Genomic DNA, 23,777 nt, shown 5'->3' on the forward strand with positions numbered 1-23,777 from the left:
ATATGAATGGAAATGGAATGGTTGGGGCTAGCTCAAGGCCATTATGAGCCAGATACAAATGTTGGAGGGGATTTTAGGCTCCATTTGTAATAGGCGCTGGGTGAGGGGCTTGAAGATGGGGAAGCGATTTCCAAATAACCCCCAACATTTTAGCACTATCATTAGATATTATTCACTTGGTGTGTACAGTCCATGCATTCCCAAAGTTTTACTGTTGTGGGACTGTCACATTTCTGCAAACCATAGATATTTTCCTGTTTTGTAATTGGGACTTGCAATTTTCATTGCTATAGTGTAGAATGTGGTTAAATGAGTGTTGCAAGCATTGCTTGGCTATGTCCTGTGATATGAATGGTTCTCCTTGCAAGTTTTGGGGGGAATTAGCAGCAAGGAGAGGCTTACTGAGAGGGGGCAACAAGCAGGATCTCCCCCTTTGTCTACCAGGTCCCAGTCCTCCAAGGAAATAACTAGGCAGGTATTCTTCCAAAACAGTAATGAACTTTATTAATAGAGAAATAAGGCATACAAAGCTCTTCACTGCCTTGGTCTGGCATACCTACAGGACCCTCTCCCTCCCTATGCTCCTCCATGGCAGCTTCGCTCTTCCAAACAGCGTCTCCTGCAGGTGCCACCCTACACTTCAGCAAAATCAACAGCAGCCCGTACATGGGCTTTCTCTGTGGTGGCCCCTACCCTGTGGAATGGCCTGCCTGAGGAGGTCAGGAGAGGCCTCACTCTCCTGGCTTTCTGCAAACAATGCAATACCAAATTATTCAAAAAGGCTTTTGACTCAGATACTAGAGCTGTATTGTAGGGAGGGGATCTCACATGATCCGCTAATGAATTAGGAACCATAGCCTTCACCACTATGTTGTATTGGATTCCTGCTAATGCTGTGTCTTTGTCAACTTGTATTTACTTACCCTATGGCATTGTTTATGGAAATATTCTTGATATTGACAGTACTAATCTCACACTGTGTAATCTGCCTTGAGTGTCAGTGCGGACTATAAATGACATAAATAAATAAATTAATTAAAATCTGTCTACATGCACAGATTTCTAGGAAGGCATTGGGGAAATTGGAGAGAGAGATGCAGGGATTGGGTAATAATTACCATCTAGAAGAATAGCGTTGTCCTCAGAGGAGAGCAGTTTGAAATGGCCAGTGTTCTTGCAGAGATGCTCTGAGAGTGGCAGTCTTTTTGGGTCCCTGAAAGCTGCACACGCTTACTGGGCTCAGGTCGGACCATTTATACTGTAAAATGGACCATAAGACAGGAAGGCCCTACTTGCCTCCAATAACAATAATTCAAAAGTTGTCTCCGGGAGAAAACAAGAAAAGGGATGTTTATCCCCAAGAGAAACAAGAACAGGGATGTTAATCCCCAGGAGGTGATAAACAAACAGGACATTTGTCTATTGAAGGTAACAGAGGGATAGAGGCATAGCTTAAAGTTTCTGATGTGGACCAAAGGAATTGATGAATGTTAATAAACATACTTGTGCTGATGGATGACCCAGGTAATTTAATGACCCAGGGGAGATAATTTAACTTTTGATAAGGTAAGGGAAGAATGGAGACCAGAAATTCTCAGTTGTCTTTATTGTCAAGATTTCTGCATATCTCCAGGACATGAGGAGGCTGAAGGTAGTCTGCTAAGAGCCTTGCATTCCATTAAGCCTTTTTTTTTTATTGTATATTTTTGTGCATTTCCTTCGAAACATCCTTATTCCCGTACATATATACCCATTGCCCAACCCCTCCCCATAAGTTCATATACAGTTTCTATATCTTCGGCAGAAGTCCCTTGTAAGAATCATTCTTCTATTTATCTTGTTTCTTCACATCCGGATAAGAGGAGTTAGTCTCTGAGTCCTTTCCTTCTTCTATTCCTCCTTGATTCTCCTTCCTCTTCCTCCTCACTTAATTCATCGCCGAAGATATTGTATCCTATAGCCGGGGAGGGTTGAGAGTTTTAGTGTATTTTGGATGGCATTCCATTAAGCCTTTAGTAGCATTTCATTTCCCGTCCGGGAGGATGCAACTTCAGGGCTGGTTGAAGTGCATAAGAAGGGGGGTCTTCTGTGCACCCCTGGAGTCAAGCTATATGTGGACCACTTACATTTAGTGATACCCCGATCTTAAGTTACATTATTTAAAAACATTTCAAGAGTCCAAAGGGACACTGATGACTAACAACATTTATCACAGCATAAACTTTTGTGCATCAAAGCTCACTTACAAAAGTTTATGCTAGAATATATTTGTGTTTATTTTAGGGTGGCCCTGGACTGGATCTACCATCTGCTATTAAAATTCTTCAGATGCTGAGCCATGTCCTGCTGTACCACTTTAAGCAAAAGCACTTACCTAGGCTTTAAAAAGGTATCCAGTGCTGAAAAAGCAGAGATTTTACTAATCTTTTGATTTTGTCCTTGTATTTAATTATATGGAGCCCATGTGCTGTTCCTCTCCATGGCTGAAGCATACATCTGCCCAGGTGTTTTTGTTTCAAAGGGGCAAATCACAGTATGGTTCTCCATATCCCCACCACCACTTTGTGTGAACTGAATATTATTGCAGTGTTGTCTTCTAAGTGTTGTTGTGAGTCTAAATTGTACAAAGGCTAGAATTCAAGTGGGAGTGTATTATTTAATCTTCTGGACGAGTCCATAAAAAGGACTGCATTAGGACTAGTTTGGGCACACATGGGCCATATGAACTCAGCCTTATTGTGTTTATACAGGATTTAATGTCCATCCTCTCTGGAGGTCACGTGTTGCTTTCACAAGTTTCAGGAGGAGAAATGAACTTTTTAGGCCTTTCTAAGTGAAATGAACAGCAGCTGATCCTCCAGCCATGAGATGATGCTCGTGCATAAGGCAGTAAAATAGCTACCTAAATGTTATTGCAGCCATACTATACCGCAAAGATTGGCAGATATGAAATATGTCTTGTCAGTTTAGTCAAGGGGTGGGCATTGGGCAATTCCTAGGACAGGAGCTGAATAGCAGCATGCCAGACCATTTTGCTTGGCCTGCAGAGCTGTTTCTTGGCCCAAATAGCAAAGGAAAGCCTTTGAGGGTCTGACACCGCTGCTAGGCCAGACACATTGGAGAAGATGTGGCCTATGACTGACATTTCTTCCTGGATATACACAGCCGCCTTCTGGGTCCAAGGAGAACTCCTAAGGCACTTGCAGTGATGATGCATTTGGGGACTGTCTGAGTTCCCCTGTGTCTGGCACACCAACAGCTTCATAAGTAGATGTTGTATTATTGGTGGAGGTTTTTTGTGTGTGTGTGTGTCCTGATTTAGTCTCTCACATGGCTTTTTTTGTGGAGAGGGATCAGCTTACGCATCCTTTAGCAACAGCTTTCTGCTTTCTGGGAATCACTTAGTAGAAAGTCAGCTCCAGGACAAAAAATAATTTAGTATGCTTTGGTAGGTTTCCCCCCCTTTATTTGCTTTTCATCATACTGTTTTTAAAGTAATCTCCCCCGTCCCCTGATAGCATTTTAGGAATGTTGTTCAGTGTTTTTTATTATTTTCACACTCACAAGTAAGAAAAGAATTTATTGTCTGAGATACAGGAGAAATGCTGGTTGCCTTGTTTTTTACGCACGTATTGATTTTTAAAATAATTTCACATTTTAAAAAAATATTTTCTCATTGAACCTGTTCAATTAATCTTTTTTGACACACAAAGTACATGGCGATAATTAAAATACACAACATCTCAGCTTTTAAAATACATAGCATGCTGCAAATAGTAAGCATTTTGTAGACAGTCACCCATTTCCATCATATAGCATATGATATTTCCACCTCAGTTACACTGCTGCATTTGAACACTTTTTTAAAATGGGAAAGGATAGGGCTAGAGTCTAAAGACTCTTAGCATCGCCCTGTGTTCCTTCTGCAGCACTGTGGGACTATTAAGCTCACATATCTCCCCCTTTCCTCTACAGAGAGTTTGTTTGTATGGCACCAAACTCGCTTTCTGAAGAAACACAGTAGAGAATCCTCTGGGCTTTCTTGTCTTCTCTGTAAAAATCTACCAGCTGTTTAAGGCTAGAGGGAAGAAGTTGTGAACATGATATCATCATGCTACAGCTCTCCTTCCATAGATAGCACCATGTTATTTGCCAGTCCAAACTTTGAGAATGTTGTTCTGGCAATGTGAACGAGTTGGGAAGGAACAGGTAAGCAGGTTGATGCCAATTGCTGCTTACCTCAGGTGAGTGGCAAATTTGCTTGGCTGATACATAATAATGCTAAGCGGGTGGCAAAATGTCTACATCCAGTTACCTCTCTTGTTTTTTTTTCACTTTCCCCCATTTGCAGTGTTTCTTCTACAGTGGTCAAATCTTAAGGTTTATTTAATCTTTTTTATGTCATTTATCTAAAATTAAGATCATAAAAACAAAACTGAGCACCAAAACAAAATCTTGTAATGTGTACATATAGAATTCTTACTGTTCTTGAAAAAGTTGATTGATAATAGACCCTGGGTTAGCATTTGAAGTCCTTTGCAACCTTATTTCCCAGTCCGTATTAAGGGGTATACTGTTGTCCTGTAACAGGATACAAATCAGGAATATGGAGAAGCTGAGTTACTCACAATTGTATGGATTGACGGACAACAGATTCATGTCCAGATGCCATTATACTTCCAGTGTGATCATATCCTTACCTTACTGCATTGTTTACCGAACATCCCTGCTGTTGATTGTATTGATTTATGCCGTGTAATCTGCCTTGAGTCTCAGTGAGAAAGGCAGACTATAAATGACGTAAATAAATATTTTCTACTTATCAATGGCGTTTCATAAGTCTTGGAAGAATTTTTTTCATTAAAAGTTAGGCATCAGTTTGTGACACACTGAGCAGTCACCTATTTTTTCCCACCATTTTGAGTGACACCATTGGGTATGGTTCTTGTGATGTGCATTTTTCCATCCTTACTGTCCTGGAGTGATGTCTTGAGTTGTCCAGTAGGTATCTTCACTGGTACCACAGTTGTGGTCATAGCTTTTGATTTAGGGATTCGAGTAGGAATTGCTTGACGGAAGACATCAGCGATCTTGGAATAAATAAAAGAAAGAGAAAGTATTGGGATTGTTAAGGCCACTAATTTACACAGGAAAACAAAACACACCAGAAGGGTAACATCACAAAGTAGAAGAAGGCAGGAATCCGAAAGATGAATTGGTTAATTCCAGTATATTGATCCTAAAACCTTTTAAGCAGTTTGCTCTTTTAGGGGGATAGCAAGAACAACAATTTGTGAAATAACTGCCAATTTGCTCAGCTACTAGGCAGTTGGTTTGCACAATGATGGTTGGAGCAAATGATCAAAATTATATTGTGTGCAAGTTGTTCTTCATGGTTGTCTCCTGATGACAAGCTAACCACATTGGAATTTATATATTGAATTTAATAAATTGCTATCTCCACCTGTTGGAGTCCTGTCTTTCACCATTCTTTACTAAACTTCACCTTAAAATGGCATGAGAATGAACCTTTTTCTTGCTAGGTGATATTTTTAAATTTTTTCTTAGGGAAAAGTGCTGGAAAATACTAGAGGATGAGTTTTCTTAGGGAAAAGTGCTGGAAAATACTAGAGGATGAGTTGGAAAGGAGCTTGTTGCTTTTTGTCTACAGATGGCAGCACAGTTCCATAGTTGATAGGAAATATTCAGGACCAAAAGGAGAACCATGCCAAAGTGCTTTTCAAAAAATATCCTCAAGGTTACTTTCAGGGACACCAGTTTTATTTGCTTCTGTATCCACTAGTATTATCTGAGCAGTTTTACTTCTGTGTGTGTACTGTGTTCTTGGGGAGACAGAATTAAGCAGCATCTCCACTTCTCCCTCTGACGGCAGGAGGACATCTTGGGTGTTTCCCACCATCCTATCGGGGAGGCAGGAAGTAGAAATTTCTTCCTCTTCCTCTAGTAGGTGGGACCACCCTCTCTGTCCTCAGTTCTTTCCTGCGTCTGGGGAGAGCAATATCACAGTGACTTAGCTCTGCTAACTACTTACTTTCCCTTTCCCTTTCTAGCTAAATCCAACTAAATCCAAATCTAAATCTAATTTTTCCCTGTCTATACCTTCATACTTCAGAATCGCCTTTCTTTGTTCTACCTCCTTCTCTACCTTTTTTCTTGCCCTTGAGGGAGAGATTTAGAGGAGGAGACATGGCCTGCAGAGAGTCATCAGACTCTGAAGACAGTTTTTTGGAAAAGGCATCAGATCGTGCCCAGGAAGCTGTCCTACCATCGACAGGATCAGGCGGCGCCGGCATGCAAACAAAGCCTGCATGGTTGTCCAGCCAAGAAAGACCAACGACTGAGGACAGACCCCCTAAACGGCCCCGGCTAGTGAAGCGGGACCAGGGGAAGGCTGCGCGTCCCATCCGGCAGGCTGAGGGCGCTGCGGTGCGGCGGAGCTCTTTTTTTGTCGGGAAACTCGGCCTCGGTGGAAGTTTTCCCGCGTGAACGCAGCGACGCGGCTGCCAACCTCCTGGCGGGAGAATTCCAACTCGAAGATGATCCTGGCACCCAGAGCTCCAGCCGCATGGAAAGAGAGACTACTGTAAGTGACTCTAACAGCGCCCTGTCCCCAGAAATCCTGGAGGCCATTGGGAGGTCGGTGAGAGAACAATTGCTTTCATTGTGTCAGCCTGAGCCCCAATGTTATAGTACTGAGCAATTTCCCAGACGGGCAGCAAACAACCCTACCATTCTGGAAGCGAGCAACCCCTGGCCAACAAAGGCTGCCAAAAAGATTTTGGGCATGCACTCTGATAGTTCAGTACGCTGGCCGGAAGACACCTCTTCCATTAGTGAAGGCTCAGACGATGGGGGCTTCCTCTCAGAAGAAGGTGAGGAGGAAGAGGACCCTAAGGTAGAACAGTCTACCAGGTTGTTTCAGACAGAGGATTACCAATACCTGCTGTCAAAGACTTTAACAGCCTTAGACCTCAGGGAAACACCTAAAGGGGAAGAGGAGGAACCCAGGGCGGAATCTTTTGCCACTAGACCCAGAGGGAACAAAGAGTTCTTCCCCAGATCAGAGGACAAGGCCAAGGTCTTTCCATTCCCTGAGTTCTTTGAGAGAAAGCTGAAGGCGGTGTGGGCTATGCCAGCAGCCCCCAAGCAGTTCTCAAACTCAGTTAAAAAACTGTATGCTCTGCCTAACTATACCTCTGAGTTTTTACAGGTACCGGTGGTAGATGCTCCAGTGACGGCACTCCAGTCCCAAGGTCTGCTCTCAGAAGAAGGCCTTGATTAAAGACGCTCTGGATAAGAAGGGAGACGGGGTCCTCAAGAGAGCGCACGAGGCCATGGCTATGGCGGTCAGAGCCTCCGCCATAGCTTCAATCGTTTCCCGAGCCTCGGTGGTATGGACACGGAGACTGATGGAGCTACTTCCGAACAGCAGCAAGCGACTCATAGAGGGAGCAAACAGAATCTTAAAAGCCCTCCAAACTCAAAGGACACTCCTTCTGGTAACTCCCATCTGTACCTGATTTTCATGTCCTTCAAAATCTGAATTAGCACTTTATATTTTTTCCGATCTAATAACACTGATCTGGGCAGTTCCTTCATTATAATGATCGTCTTGCCATCAATCTCCAATGGATCTTGAAACTGTTTTGTCACAATCCTCTCTTTCATATTTCGTGTTGTAAACTGCACAATCACATCTCTTGGTAATTTCCTCTGGGTTGCAATTCTCGAATTCACACGGTATGCCACATCTAGGATAGCCACAACTTCCTCCTCCTCCTTCCCCAGGTATTCAGCCAACACCTCAGTCATCTGTTCTTGCGCTGACTTTCCTTCCACTTCTGGCAAGCCACGAAAACGTAGCTGCTTCTCCATATGTTTAGTTTCTGCAACTGACATTCTCCCCTTCACCAATCTCATCTCTGTTTGTTGCGTGTCTGCTAAATTCTCCATCGCGTCTTCTACTGTTTTAACTCTCTGCTGCGTTCCTTGTAATTCACTTCGTATTGTTTCCATACCTTTTTTCACTTCTGACAGCTCCGATTTTACTGTCTGTGTAACCTCTTTAACCTCTTTAATCAGCTCCAATTTCGTGTCCTTAAGTTCTTTAATCATATCTAAAAGTTTTTTGTCCAGGTTTTTATCCAGGTTTTCTATTGCCGATTGCCACTCTTTTTTTGACATCGTGGGGCTTGCTTTAGCTCGCTCCCACGAATCCGCTCTCTTCCTTAACTCCGTGGCGTAAAATTTAACGTTTTTCTGTTTTAAATGTCCCGGTCTTCTTGCAAAAATTAAATTTTAAAGAGTCCAAAATGTCGGGCGTCTTTTCTCTATGGTTTCTCTATAATTTTGTAATCCAAGATGGCCTACTTCCTTTTCCGCTGAAGCCGCGACCCTTCCCCTTTCAAAAATGGCGATTCCCTACTTCCTGCCCTCCAGCAAGGGCCGCTTCTCTCCAGCCGCTCTATTGTTATTACGCACTTCCTGTCTCCCGTCTTCCCACAGCAGATCTCGCGATGGTGTCTTTTTCTCACAGCTCCAAAGCCACAGGTATTCAAAACAATAGTCCGATTTCTTTAATAACTTCTTTAAACTTAGTCTCTTTTCAAATACAATTCCTGCCGAGTCTTCCCCTCCTTTTCGCTAGTCTGTTGCAGTTTAAAAATCTACTTTTTTTCCTCTCTGTTTTTATCAATCTGTCCCGTATCGAGAAACGCATTAGATCTGAGCGAGAGATGGAGCGATTTATTAAGGACAATGAAAAAGACTTACCAACAAGATTATGAGTATGGAGTGTAAAGTATTATCTTGGAATGTAAATGGACTAAACTCACCGAATAAGAGGAAAAACATTTTTCACTGGCTACTAAAACAAAAATGTGACATTGTTTGTTTGCAAGAGACCCATATTAGAAAACAGGATGTAAAATATTTAAAATCTGGAAAACTGGGCAAAGAATTTGTAGCGGCCTCTAATAAGAAAAAAAGAGGAGTGGTGCTGTACATAAAAGAGGAGCTACAGCCAAAATTTGTTATGAGAGATGTGGAAGCTAGATTTGTAGCAGTGGAATGTATTTGGAATTTAAAGAGAGTGTTGGTAGTCGGACTTTATGCACCTAACGGTGCAAAAGAAAGCTTCTTTGAGGATTTGAGGAAGCATTTAGACGATTTTGCATATGACCAGATAATTCTTGCTGGAGACTTCAATGGAGTGACAGACTTGGAACTAGATAAAAAGACTACAACGGCACAAAAGAAAAGAGGACTATTACCAAAGCTTTTTTTTGAGTTGATTCAACAAGAGACTCTCGAAGATGTATGGAGGAGAGAATATCCTAAAAGCAGACAGTTTACTTTTTATTCTGCAAGGCATTCTACATTATCAAGAATTGATATGATCTGGGCCTCAAAAGACTTAGCGTTATGGACTAAGGAGGTAGAAATAATGCCGATGGTAGGCTCAGATCACAACCCAATTATGTGGAAATTTGGAAAAAGGAGAAAAAGGAAAGCATGGAGAATAAATGAGGACTTGTTACAGGAAAGAGAGAATATGGAAATATTGAGAAGAGAGACAAAGTTTTTTATACAATACAACGTGAATAAAGAAGTACCAACCAATAAAGTTTGGGATGCTTACAAGGCGGTTATAAGGGGCATACTAATGGACTTAAATGGTAGAGCAAGAAAGAAGAAAGAGGAGAAAAGACAAGAGATTGAGGAGAAAATAAAAGCCAAAGAAATACAGCTAAAAAAGAGACCAGGGAAAAAGAAAGTATACCAGGAAATTAAAATACTTCAAGAACAGCTAACAGCAATGAGTAATAAAGAATTGGAGTGGAATCTTAAAAGACTGAATCAAAAAGCGTTTGAGGGCGCTAATAAACCTGGGAAGTACCTGGCATGGCAATTGAAGAAGAAAAGGGAAAAGAAAATAATAAATAAAATTTGTGAAAACAACAAAACGTATTTGGAGCAGACTACCATTAGTAGAGCCTTTTATAAATTCTACGCTAAGCTGTATAATAAAAAAGAAGTAAATAAAGAATCAATAGCGTCATATTTGGAGAAAACCAAACTTCCAGAAATCTCGGAAGCTTGGAGAAATAAGTTGAACAGTGAAGTAACTGACGAGGAAATAAGTAAGGCAATACAATCTGCAAATCTAGGAAAGGCACCAGGGCCAGATGGACTTACGGCTAAATTTTATAAGACAATGGCTAATGAACTGGCACCATTCCTAAAAGAGGTGATGAATGGGGTTTTAAGGGATCAAAGGATTCCAGACACTTGGAGTGAAGCGAACATATCATTGATCCCAAAAGAGGGCCAAGACCTGACTAACGTGAAAAATTATAGACCTATATCGCTACTCAATAATGACTATAAAATTTTTGCGAAGATATTGGCAGAGAGATTGAAGGGGTGGCTCTCGGAAGTTATAGAGGAGGAACAAGCAGGCTTTTTGCCAGACAGACAAATAAGAGACAATTTAAGGACAGTGATCAATGCTATTGAATATTATGACAAGCGTTGTGACAAAGAGGTTGGTTTCTTCTTTGTAGACGCTGAAAAAGCGTTTGACAATTTAAACTGGGACTTTATGTTTGCCACTATGGAAAAGCTACAATTGGGAGAAAGATTCATCAGAGCAATTAAGGAAATTTACAGAGACCAGACTGCAGCAATCCTGGTGAATGATGAACTGACCAAGAAATTGACGATAAGTAAAGGAACAAGACAAGGTTGCCCGTTATCTCCATTGTTGTTCATTCTAGTATTGGAGATTCTGATGATACAAATACGTCAAGATGAGGAAATTCGTGGAATAAAAATAAAGGACTATTCATATAAGGTCAGAGCATTTGCGGATGACATAATGTTAATTGTAGAGGACCCATTGGAGAACATGCCAAGAGTGATAGATAAGATCAAGGAGTTTGGAGACTTGGCAGGTTTTTATATTAACAAAAAGAAGTCAAAGATATTATGTAAAAATATGACTAAGCAGAAACAACAATTATTAACGGAAACAACGGACTGTGAAGTAACAAGTAAAGTGAAATATTTGGGAGTCGAATTAACTGCAAAGAACATAGATCTATTCAAAAACAATTATGAAAAACTATGGACTCAGATAGAGAGAGACTTGATTAAATGGAATAGACTGAATTTGTCATGGTTGGGCAGGATTGCAGCAGTTAAGATGAATGTGTTACCAAGAGTAATGTTTTTGCTACAGACAATACCAATCATCAGAGACTCTAAACAATTTGAAAAATGGCAGAGGAAAATATCAGATTTTGTTTGGGCAGGCAAGAAGCCTCGAGTGAAAGTGAAAGTTTTACAAGATGCAAAGGAAAGAGGCGGAATGCAACTGCCCAATCTGAGACTTTATCATGATGCAATCTGCCTAGTTTGGTTGAAAGAATGGATGACATTAAAGAACAAGAAACTACTAGCCCTAGAGGGATATAAAAAAATATTTGGATGGCACGCATATTTATGGCATGACAAAGTAAAGGTCAACTCGATGTTCCTGCATCACTTTGTACGGAGAAGTCTATACACAATCTGGAAGAAGTACAGAATTTATCTACAAGAAGGAACTCCCTTGTGGGTGGTTCCGTATGAGGTGATAGACCCGAGAGCTGTTGATAATGAACAACAATGTTTAACGTACAAAGAAATAACTAAAACTGAAGCATCCAAACTCAGAATAAAGACGCAAGAGGAACTATCACCTAACTACGACTGGTTCCAGTATAGACAGATCAGAGACTTATATAATTCGGACTCCGTAAAGGGAGGTATACGAATAGAGAATTCGGAACTAGAGCAGACCCTTCTTAAAGAAGATAAGAAAAGAATATCCAAGGTATACCAAGTACTGCTGAAATGGTATACCGAGGATGAGACAGTTAAAACACAAATGGTGAAATGGGCTATAAACTTTAATAAAGAAATAACAATGGAGGCATGGGAATACCTGTGGAAAACTACAATGAAGACAACGACATGTACTAATATCAAAGAGAACATCTACAAAATGATCTATCGTTGGTACATGACACCAAAGAAGATTGCGCTAGGGAATTTGAATACTTCTAATAAATGCTGGAAATGTAAGAAGCATGAGGGCTCCCTCTATCATATGTGGTGGTCGTGTGAGGTAGCCAGGCAGTACTGGGGGGAAATAATAAGAGAAATGAGTGAAATTTTACAATTTCAAATTAATAAGAACCCAGAACTCCTGCTACTGAACTTGGGAATGGAGGGAATTCCAGCCCAATACAGGACGTTGATATTTTATATGACAGCAGCAGCTAGACTTTTGTATGCGCAAAAATGGAAAGTACAAGAAGTGCCAACTATTGAAGATTGGATTTACAAATTGCTGTATATGGCTGAAATGGATAAGATGACAAGAAAACTGAGAGATCTGGACTCAGGGCAGTTCAACACAGACTGGGAGAAGTTGAAACAACACCTGGAGAAGAAATGGGAGGTGGGAGGAAAACTGTGGCAGTTTGAGAACTACTGAAGTACTGAAGTAGAAGGGGGAGACTTTACCGGGGGGAGAAGAGATAAATGTGAATTAATAAGCAGTCAGATTAATAGATTGACATATATATAGATATATATAGGTTAACAAATAGAACATAGATAGAAAATAATTAACTATAAGGATTAAATATAAGGATTAACTAACAATATTTTCTTTTTTTTTGGTAAGTTTTGTACCAAACTGAATGTCTGAAGATATAGATGAGTCAAATTGATTGACTACGTGATGAGAGATATATAGAATTATTACAAAAAGATAGAATGAGTAATATATAGAGAATAAGTCAAATTGTTTGATATAAATGAATGTATGATTTATTTGGTTTATGATATATAGAAATATTTGAAATTGAAAAATGGGATAAATTGTTTATCTAAGATGGAAACAAAGACTTACAGTTTGGGCATACAATGTTAAAAATAGTTAAGGATGTACTGCTTAGAATAATGGAGAATATATATTTGTTTTAGATAGAGGAAGCTAATAGAAGTAAGGGAAAGGGGACAAAGGGTTGGAAAGCTGTTGGAAGTCAACAAAAAGGGGGGGAAAGGGAGGGGGTTAGAGATGAAAAAATTGGGGAAAATTGAATGTAAATGTAAAAATAATGGATTCTAACCCAATAAAAATTTTTTCAAAAAAAAAAAAAGAATCTTAAAAGCCAATTCATTCACCGCCGACGCCACACTGGACACTATGTCTCTAGAGCAATGGCCATGACAACGTCAGCTAGACGCCTCTTCTGGCTTCGAGCATGGCTGACAGATATTCAGGCCAAGACAATACTGATGTCCTATCCATTCACGGGTGGCAAGCTGTTTGGGGAGCAACTCGACAAGGTTCTAGTTGAAACCAAGGATAAGAAGAAAGCACTACCTAGGTCCCTCAAAAGGACCAATAGATGACCCTTTGGCTACCAACCGTTCAGATCCCAACATACCTTACCCAGAAGCAGGCCAGAGGGAAAACGAACCTGGAGCCTTCAAAGGAACCAAACACGGAGAGGGACCTTCCAGGCCAGACAGCAGAGGCAACACTTGAACTGTACCAGCAGGCACGAATTGGACGACAAGAGTCAGAAGCCCTGACTCACGGGAGGCTCCGGTGGGAGGAAGACTGCTTCTCTTTTGACAGCCCAGGATGAACTTAGAGGCGGATGCCTGGACAAGAGAAATAATTTCCAATGGCTACTCGATAGAATTTCGTTCTCTTCCACCGGAGCGCTTCCTAATTTCCCCACGGAAAACAAACCCATCCAGGCAGGACATCACAATCAGACCAATGCGTCATCTCATAGAAATAAAAGCAGTCGAACCAGTTCCACCAAACGAAGAAGGAAGAGGAGTCTATTCCATCTTCTTCACGGTTCCAAAAAGAAATGGGGACTGGAGAGCCATATTGGACTTAAAATATGTCAACCAATTCATAAAGTTACGGCACTTCCAAATGGAGGCTCTCTGCACCATAGCCGAGGTGCTACAGGAGGGAGAGTTCCTAACATCTATAGATCTCACAGAAGCGTATCTTCACGTCCCCATTGCCATAGCTCACAGGAGGTTCCTGAGATTCTGCGTAGGGGGAACCCACCTACAATTCAAAGCTCTGCCGTTTGGCCTGGCCACGGCCCCGTGGGTTTTCACCAAACTTCTCATAGTACCAATTGTCGGGCTTCGAGAAATGGGTTTGCATCTCCACCCCTACATTGACGACATCCTGATAAGGTCCAGGGCAAGAGAAACGTCCACGCAAGACACCAGACGCATTCTGCAATTCCTGAGGGAGCACAGTTTTCTAATAAACTCATGCAAATGCTCTCTACAGCCGTCTCAAAGACATGGGTCTAACAATAGATACCAGGGCGGGACGCTTCTTCCTTCCCCAGGAAAAGATAGCCAAAACGCGGCAGCTGGCATACAGCGTTATAAAACAACATTCATCCCTGCTGATGGATTTATCAAAACTCCCAAGGACTGTTAGTAGCAAACGCGGAAGCCATCCAGTGGGTATCGTTCCACATCAGGACTCTGCAATCCTTCTTAAGACCCTTCCAACTGCAGATTGCACAAAGAAGGGTCGTACGGATGCGGCTACCCAGACGGGTCAAGGAGAATTTGAAATGGTGGACGATAGAGTCCAACCTGAAACAGGGCAAGATCTTCCTTACCCCGACATACAAGCAAATTTTTATAGATGCGAGTCTCCACGGATGAGGAGCCACTCTGGACGGATCCCCGGTCCAGGGCATCTGGACACGAAAGGAACAAACTCTACCAATCAACATAGTGGAGATGAGAGCCATCTTTCTAGCTCTGAGCAGCTTCAGCAAACAAATCTCACACTCACATGTTCTCATCAGGATGGACAATATAGCTGCCAAAGCCTATATCAACAGACAGGGGGGAACGAGGTCGTCTGGACTACAGAGAGAGGCAGCAAAGATCATCGGCTGGGCAGAGAGGAATCTGCAATCCATCAAAGCGGAACACGTCAGAGGGGTACTGAATATCCAAGTGGACTGGTTGAGTCGAGAGAATCTTCACCCGGGGGAGTGGTCTCTCCACAGGGAGGTCTTTCTGCTCATCACATCACACTTCGGCACCCCAGAAGTAGACCTTTTTGCTGCACAACTGAATCGACAGGTTCCGAGATTCTTCAGCAGATATTTCCATCCGCAAGCAGAGGGCATCGACGCCCTCACTTCTCCATGGCCAAGCGATCTTCTCTATGCCTTTCCTCCTCTGCCTACGCTGCCCAGACTTCTGAGAAAGATTTGGGAGCAGAGGGCGGAGGTAATACTAGTAGCCCCATGGTGGCCAAGGAGACCATGGTTTTCTTCCATTCAGCTACTGTCCAGCATGCCTCCAATACGTCTGCCCTTATGCCCAGACATCCTGCAACAGGGCCCGATTTGGCACCCACACCCAGAGTGGATGTCGCTGACAGGATGGCTCTTGAACGAGAGCATCTCTCCCTTATGGGTTACCAACCGCAAGTAGTCCGGACCATACTTGCAGCACAAAAAACCTCAACAATAAAGATCTACAATACCACCTGGAAAGCTTTCACACTCTGGTGCAAGCGCAAGAAGGTGGATCCTTTGAAACCGTCACTGCAGAACATCCTGGGTTTTCTCCAAGAGGGTTTAGACCACGGGCTGAAGCCGGCGACACTAAAGAGACAGGTAGCAGCCATTAGTACAGTAATTCCTATGCTGGGGGAGGAAGCTCTTTCGTCGCACCCGCATATAAGTAAGTTCCTCAGGGCGGGGCGACATTGCTGAATCCCCCTACGGTTCACAGGTTCCCAATGTGGCATCTGAGCGTAGTTCTGCAGGCCCTCACAAGAAAACCCTTTGAACCCATAAGGGAGGCTCCTATGAAATGGCTCAAATTAAAGACAATTTTCCTAGTGGCTATAACTTTGGCTCGACATGTATCGGAGTTGAGTGCCTTGTCCATCAGATCAGACCTCTGCATTTTCCATGCGGATAGGGTGGTGCTGAGAACGGACCCATCCTTTTTACCAAAGGCCTACTCCAACTTTCATAGATCTCAGGAGATTAACCTACCCTCCTTTTGTCCGAACCCGAGACATCCTAAGGAACGTGAGTGGCACACGCTGGACGTGAGACGAGTCCTCAAGGCATACCTAATTCGGACAGAGCACATCCGTCACACGGAGTGTCTTTTCATCAACATCACACCTCCACGTCTAGGACAATGTATGTCTTCAGTGTCGATCACTCACTCGATTAGGACTTGTATAGAGGAAGCATACAAAGCCCAAAAACTCAGAGTACCTGCAGGGATCACAGCACATTCTGCTAGGTGCGCGGCAACCAATGCAGCTCTTCGAAGAAATGCACCAGTGGAGGAAATATGTAGAGCGGCAACCTGGTCGTCATTATCTACGTTCATCAGACACTACCGATTGCACACATACTCTTCGGCCACAGCAGCTTTCGGAAGAAGAGTCCTTCTGCACGTTGTGGATGACGAAGATCTTGTCCCACCCAGAGATTAGTATATCAAAGTAGAGAGGGTCACGGATCAAACAAGCCAAAAACAGTAAAACCGTCACCAACTAACTAACATTTCACTCAAGACACTTACAAAAATTATATATGCAAAAGTACAAAATTTAATAGTGAAGAAAAATAAACTCTTAAGTGGACAGTAAAGCATGAACTGCTTAACAAACAGTGATAAAACGAATGTCCCTGGACCCACACAAAGGAGGGGGGGGGGAAAACATTCCAACGAATGTCCCTGGACCCACACAAAGGAGGGGGGGGGGAAACATTCCAACCACCAAAACTCAATGTCCACAGAGTAAACACAATTGTAGCAAGGCTATAAAGCTCATACAAATTTCATCAAAAATACAATGTTTTAAGGCAGTGAATTCAATGTATATCTCAAGAGTGGAAATTCACATTCAAGAAGAACTGATACGCTTATCAAAGGACTACACATACACATCGCCAGAATCACTGGTCAATGAAAAATAAATTTAGTTGTAATATAATTTGTAATATAAACATTTAAATTGTAACCGCAACGGGTTAGCTAGCAAGAGGTCCCGTTTCCGGTTTCCCCTTCTTCAAAGCAGTTACAAAAACAGCGAATCAGAACAGTTCACAGTCCACACATATGCATAGTAGCGGCTCGCTCACTGGCGTACTATGCATATGTGTGGACTGTCTTGAGTGAAATGTTAGTTAGTTGGTGACGGTTTTACCACCCAGAGATTAGGGCACTGCTTTGGGAGCACCCAAGATGTCCTCCGCCTCAGAGGGAGAATGGACCTTTGGACACTTACCATGAAGGGTCCTTCTCCTCTGATGGCAGGAGGACATCTTGCCCTCCCAAGATCTTCAGGGATGTTTTTTCTGCTGAACCTGTTTTCATCTATTCCGCTGTGTCCTTCCCTTTATTGTCTCTGATGCTGTCTAATCGAGATGCAAGAATAATTACTGCTGGAGGGACTCACCTGAACTGAGGACAAAGAGGGTGGTCCCACCTACTAGAGGAAGAGGAAGAAATTTCTACTTCCTGCCTCCCCGATAGGATGGTGGGAAACACCCAAGATGTCCTCCTGCCATCAGAGGAGAAGGACCCTTCACGGTAAGTGTCCAAAGGTCCGTTCTGTTATCATTCAATCTACAATTTCAGTTGGTGGCTTAGCCTCTAGATTCTTTTCATCATTAGTAAAATTAGAATAATTGGGGGAAAGCATTGCTCTACATAGAGAGAGAAATTTCTGTTGTTTTTCTGCCTAACCCAGACTTTAAAAAATAATAATAAACTGTGATGTTCTTTGATTTCTAGGCACAAGTCAGCACTTGCTGCCTGAGATCTTCTGAGATGCCAGGGACTGATCTTTGGACCTTCTGTGTGTAAAATAAGTGCTCTAGTGCTGAGCAATATTCTCCTTTGCTAATTAAGCATATGTAACTGCCGTACGACTAGTCCGTTAAGTTCTACATTATCTCTTCTGACTTGTAGCAACCTTGTAGGATCTTCCTAACACTGTCTACCTGTTGAATTAAGCATTAATTGCAACTTCCACATGGTTGTCAAAGACAGATCACTAATTCTCAAATAGTAATCTTTGAATTTCAGAAGTCTCTGTGGAAATAGGATCACTAAAACCAATATAAAGAGATTTGCTGATTATCAGAAGAATCAGATTGTACCTCTAGATTGCAAACATGAGTAACTGGAGGAGGCTGAACATCACCTTAGTGGAGTGATTCCCCTAGGCTGTAAGGTTTCTTGACTACCAGTAGCTTAAGTAATCAAATCTTGTGCTTGTTTTACTTAATCTTTACTTTTACTGCAGCAACATCGCATGCCAGTACCATGAATAAATGCATGCAGAATTCCTTTCCATGTTAAAAATTTAATCTACGAGGGAATGTAATGAAAATTTATAATGTTAAAAGTGCAGTGTCAAAGGTGTTTTCAATATATGAGATCTTTGGCTTATAAAGATTGGACAGCAGAGGGCATAATCGCACAATTTATGTCCCACTTAACCCCATTAAGTGTAAAGTAGCAGTGATTTCTTTGAAGCTCTTACACTAAAAATTCTCCTTGTATATCTTGGCAGATGCTAGCTTGCCCTCAGGCTGTTTGCCATCTAGAGAAAAGACCAGGTATGCTGACAGGAAGGTTATATAGTATGTGAGGAAACCTGGAATAATAAATGCCTTGGCCTTTTCATTGTTTTTAAAATGCTTCTGTCTGTATTGCTGACAGGATTTACATAGGAACTATCAAGGCTGGTATCAGCTGTAGCTCTGTATGGTCTTGGGTCTTTCACATCACTTATTTACTTGATCCTTTAAACTGGAGATGCTGGGGATTAAACTTGTTACCTTCTGCACGCAAAGCAAATGCTCTGCCACTTAACCATGTCCCCCATCTTTATTTTTGCATTATTAATAATGATGAAAAAAGCCTCGGGTAGAATTGCTAATAGGCCAGGAGGCTTAATATGTAGAAATTGGCAGGTGACACTTTTCATAGCATGGAGGTAAATAACATCCCATTAAGCCTTTGTTAATGGAACTGGACCCTTTTTTTTATAGGCAGTTTGCAACTCTTGCCTGTTTTGTTGTTTTCTGTGGGCTTTCAAAATGTCATGGTTCTTCCATTTTCTTTTTGACAGTATGTATTCAAGGAATACTTCCACATTTCAGCTCTGTCTTGGAGGCCTTTGACAACTTTCCTTCTTTGTCTGCTTAAGTTCTTCATGTATATATACAAATAACAGTATTTTAATTGCCATGTTACAGGGCTTGAGAGATTTGTGAGATACCCATTTTACAGTAAAAATGTTATATCATTTAAATGAAGCGTAGTAGGAATAATGTACATTATTAGAAAGGTTTTAAGTAGATAAAAGACTGTTTTTGAACAAGCCAAGACTGAATTTGACATAGAATTGTTTATAAATAACAAATATGTTATTGCTAAAATGTATAAACTCCTGTTGAGATTTGACACAGAGGAAGAGCAAGTGAAGAATTCCATGATAAAATGGGCTAAAATTTTGGGTATAATATACAAGTGGAATGGTGGGAAAATATGTGGGTAAAAGGCTGAAATTTGCATTAAGCTCTAACTGCAAAGAAAATTTTTATAAGATGATGTACCGCTGATACATGACTTCAGAGAAATTGGCCAGAATGTATAAAGATATTCTGAATTTATGTTGGAAATGTGAACATTGTGAAGGGACATTTTATCATATATGGTGGATTTATATAAAGCCAAAAAAATTTGGATACAAATATACTCACTGATTGAGAAGATCTTAAAGTTTAATATATAACGGAAACCAGAGGTGTTTCTTTGGGTCTAATGGACAGGCAGTTGGAAAAAAGCCATGAAACTTTTTTATATATGACAATGGCAGTGAGATTATTATATGTGCAAAAGTGGAAAGGTTCGGCAACATCAACAGTAGACGAATGGCTGGTGAAGATGTTGGAACAAGCAGAGATGTCTAAACTTACTTCTTTGATTAGAGAAAAGACAATATCTACATTTATTGCTGACTGGAAACCCCTTATAGACTTTTGGCATGAAACAAATAGAAATGAATAGATGATTTGTGGTTTTGATGATTGGTGGTGGGAAATTAGACAATAGAAAAAAGAGAGCTTTGCTTTGTAATCATAGAGTAAGAGATTTTGTAATCACACCTGTATTTGTAATGGAGAAAATCAAAAGTCTTTTATTTATATTTTTTCTTTATATATCTTTCATCTTTATATTTCATTTTTTCCCTTCTTCCCTTTTTTACTTCTTTAATTTACTTTTTGTAAGCTTCTGTTATCTTTATTGTCTTTTTAAAAATAAATAAAAACTTAACCATAAAAAGAGTAGTAGTAATAATAAATCTGGGGTCACCTTCTTGGGGGGAGGGGGCTGCAGCAATATCCCTATACTTGCGGGTTCTTTAGAGGACAGGTAGCAGGAGGCCTCCTGCTAAATTGGTACATTTTGCTTGCAAAATGCCTCCCCAGCCTCCTTGAAACCCCACTATCCCCCCCCCCAGAGAATAATTGAAATTGGAGGAGGATAGGGTTACCTTCTTTGGGGGGGGCATAATATGCCCACCCCGAAAGCCAAACTTTTCTGAAACTTTGGGGTCATGAGAGGAGGGTTAGGAGAAAGTCCTCAGAAACTTTGGGATTATTAGGAAAGAAAATGGCCCCCAAGCCCCCAGATAGCCAGGAGCGACATTTCCCATTGGAAACAATGGCCAAATCTTCCCTAATAATCCCGAAACAGTTTAAATACTTGAACGCTGCTTCGGGATTCAAGATTCCCTGAATTTTTTTCCTGATTTGGGTAAACCCAAAGCAGGAAACCCAAATCTTCCCCCCGTGCACACCCCCAGAAATGTGGATCTTACATGGTAACACATAATATAAGCTACATATTGTTAGGTTTTGCTGGTTTCAATTATAGAATAAATTTAGAATACCTCAGGAAAATAATGGGGGAATGCTTGATTTTAACTTGTTCCTATTGTCCTTTTATGATACAACTGATGATTCAAAGGTTTCTCAGTTTTGTATTATAGGATGTTTAATTTAGTGTGGGTTCTGGATAGAATTGCTTAATTTCATAGGATGTGGTTACTGTTTGAAGCATTTAGAAAGAAACCCTATATTTAAGTTTAAAAGTAGAAAAACCTTAGGGGCAATTGGCGTAATCTGTTGCCAATGCATTACAGTAATATTATGATAGGTTTTTAACACAGTATTTGGCATGAAATTTGAGTTTTCAGTAGAACTGGGGCATTTTATTCTTTTGAACTGTGATATTTTTCTTCATAAGTAAGTCATTTTGAAATCACTATAAATTACTCACAGGTCAGTCTACAGAAGTTTGTAGCCATGATAAGGGGAGCTGGGGCTTGGTATTACTAAATGACTTATTCATGTTTCATTGACTAAGCCTGAAGGAAATATCTAGCTACTCAAGCTTATCGAAATGATACAATGTCTCTGTTCAGTGACTTGCCGTCATTGAAAACAATATGATAAAGCAGCGTGTTCAAACTTTCTCTGTCTGGTGCACTTCTATCCCATCTTTAAGGAGCTCAGAGCAGCATACATGGTTCTGTTTCACATTATATTGTCACAGTAAGCCTGTAAGGTAAGTTACAGTGCAGTCCTAAGCAGAGTTACTCCAGTCTAAACCCGTTGAAATCAATGGGCTTAGACTGGTGTAACTCTGTTTAGGAATGCACTGTTAGGCTAGGAGTGCATGATTGGCCCATGGTAGCCAGCAAGCTTATCCAACAAACTGCCATCAAATGGAGATTTCAGCATATGATTTGTAGCTGGTTTTGAACCATAGTTTCAGCTGATTGTGGTTTGTGCTGACCTCCTATTGGGTCAGCCACTGTTAAATCAACAGCTCTTTCAGCGATTGCCCCTGCTTTGTGGAATAGGGTTCCACATAGTTGAGATTTTCAAAGTTTAAGGCACATTTATTCAAGGCGGATGCCAAAATGTCTCTGAGGTATTATGTTGCTGTCTGCTGTTTGGTTTAATGTACTTTTTATTATGTTTATTCATTTGTATCCTGCCTTTCCTCAAGGTTTAAGGCTGCATATGAATCACAATTTAAAAGATCACATAGCCATTGTAACTTGCCCCGAACCCAGTTTCAGAGAAAAACAGGCTAATAATGCTCTTAATAAATATTGTCTTTGGTTTTCAGTTTGATTATCAGTAATTAGCTCTGACTTTTCAATGTAAGCAAATTGAGTATGCCAGTATGCTGTTCTGGGCAAATCTGTTTGGTATAAATAATCCATGTGCACATCCTGTGATTGTTTCATCAGCAAGGTGGGACATTTCATAGGCATAGCATTAATTGAGCAGAGCAGTGCCCTTGTACTACTAAGCTTACAGTGTGTAACACCTACTGCAGCTGGTTCCTCCTGCTCTTTTGTTGTTGCACTTATAGTTGCTGGAAGCAAGCTGTGCCCGGTAGGCAGATCGAACAGAGATCTCTATTTTTTTCCAAATCAAATGGGAAATTAAGGGTTATGTATAAAGATGGGCACGAACAGCAATACAAACAAACAAAAAAGCCATGAACAGCCCAATCTGTGAGAGTGATGCAGTAGGGATCTACCCCTTCAAGTTCCAGTGCTGCTGCCAGGCTCTGGGGCCAAACTATTATTTACTATTGGTACCTTTGCTGCTGCCTGCTCAGGTCAGGTTTCTGAGAGTGGTGTAGTAGGGATCTTGACCAAACTTGGATGATGGCTGGAGGAGAGCCTGCTGGCCCCCATGAACAGCCAACCACGAACATGTTTGTGAACAGGGCTATGTTCGTGGTTGTTTGTGAATCCCTGTTCGTGGATGGCAATGAACATCATGTTCGGGGGTTTTTTTTGTTCGTGCCCATCTCTAGTTATGTGGTGTTCTAGTGTTTCTGTCTCCATGCTTTCCATACACTGCATTCAAACCCTGCCGTGTAACTCAAAACTGTCTCTCCTTGGTGGTAGCCAAGCTAGAAGATGCGGACATCAGCACCTCTTCCTAAAGAACTATGCATTCCATGTTCTTTTGTGTGCATCTGATGAAGAGAGCTGTGGTTCTCAAATGCTTATGCTACAATAAAGTTGGTTAGTCTTAAAGGTGCTACTGGACTCTACTGTTTTGTACTACAGACTAACAAGACTAACTCCTCTGGATCTATGGCATGTTCTTTTGTTTTTGTTTTTGCACGAGAATGCAGCCAACAATTTTCTGGTTCACCACAATTTTAAGTAGTCATCCTACATCCATGGATCATCTATGATCTGTCACTTAACTGCATTATCACCGTTCATCTTTTTCCATTGTACAGAAACAATTGTGCTGTTCCATTGTTTCCTATGAATTGTGACTTTTTGTTTCCACTGCTGCACTGCTGTTTCCACTTGTTACACTGAAGAGAGTTCCCTGTACTACTTTGCTAAAGATCCTAAGTTTGTATTGCACCTCTAATGTTTTGTTCCTTTTCCTTTAAATTGGGGCTCTGCTCTACTGGAGAATTTAGACATGCTGTTGTCACATTATATGTAGAACAATATAAATGTCTATAGTGGCACAACCATAGTAAGACCTAGCTTTACTCTATATTATTAAATATACTATATTTTGCCACTC

General features: G+C 41.2%; 2 protein-coding genes across 8 annotated transcripts in view; one reads left to right on the forward strand and one right to left on the reverse strand.

The window, feature by feature from the left end:
* CMSS1 (cms1 ribosomal small subunit homolog) overlaps positions 1–23,777 on the forward strand; it is a 270,320-nt gene that overhangs the window by 2,247 nt on the left and 244,296 nt on the right. The gene's annotated exons all lie outside the window — the stretch shown is intronic.
* FILIP1L (filamin A interacting protein 1 like) overlaps positions 554–23,777 on the reverse strand; it is a 239,951-nt gene continuing 216,727 nt past the window's right edge. For 5 of the 6 annotated variants that reach the window (XM_054973297.1, XM_054973295.1, XM_054973296.1 and 2 more), the window contains one exon: positions 3,530–5,090. In XM_054973297.1, coding sequence (XP_054829272.1) covers positions 4,902–5,090 — 189 coding nt within the window. In that variant the 3' untranslated portion in view covers positions 3,530–4,901. Of the gene's footprint in view, positions 1,955–3,529; positions 5,091–23,777 lie in introns of those variants that run through there. The other variant, XR_008596648.1, reaches the window with a different exon arrangement.

This window comes from Eublepharis macularius, chromosome 3 (assembly GCF_028583425.1).
Source record: "Eublepharis macularius isolate TG4126 chromosome 3, MPM_Emac_v1.0, whole genome shotgun sequence".
Classification (NCBI taxonomy): Eukaryota; Metazoa; Chordata; class Lepidosauria; order Squamata; family Eublepharidae; genus Eublepharis; species Eublepharis macularius.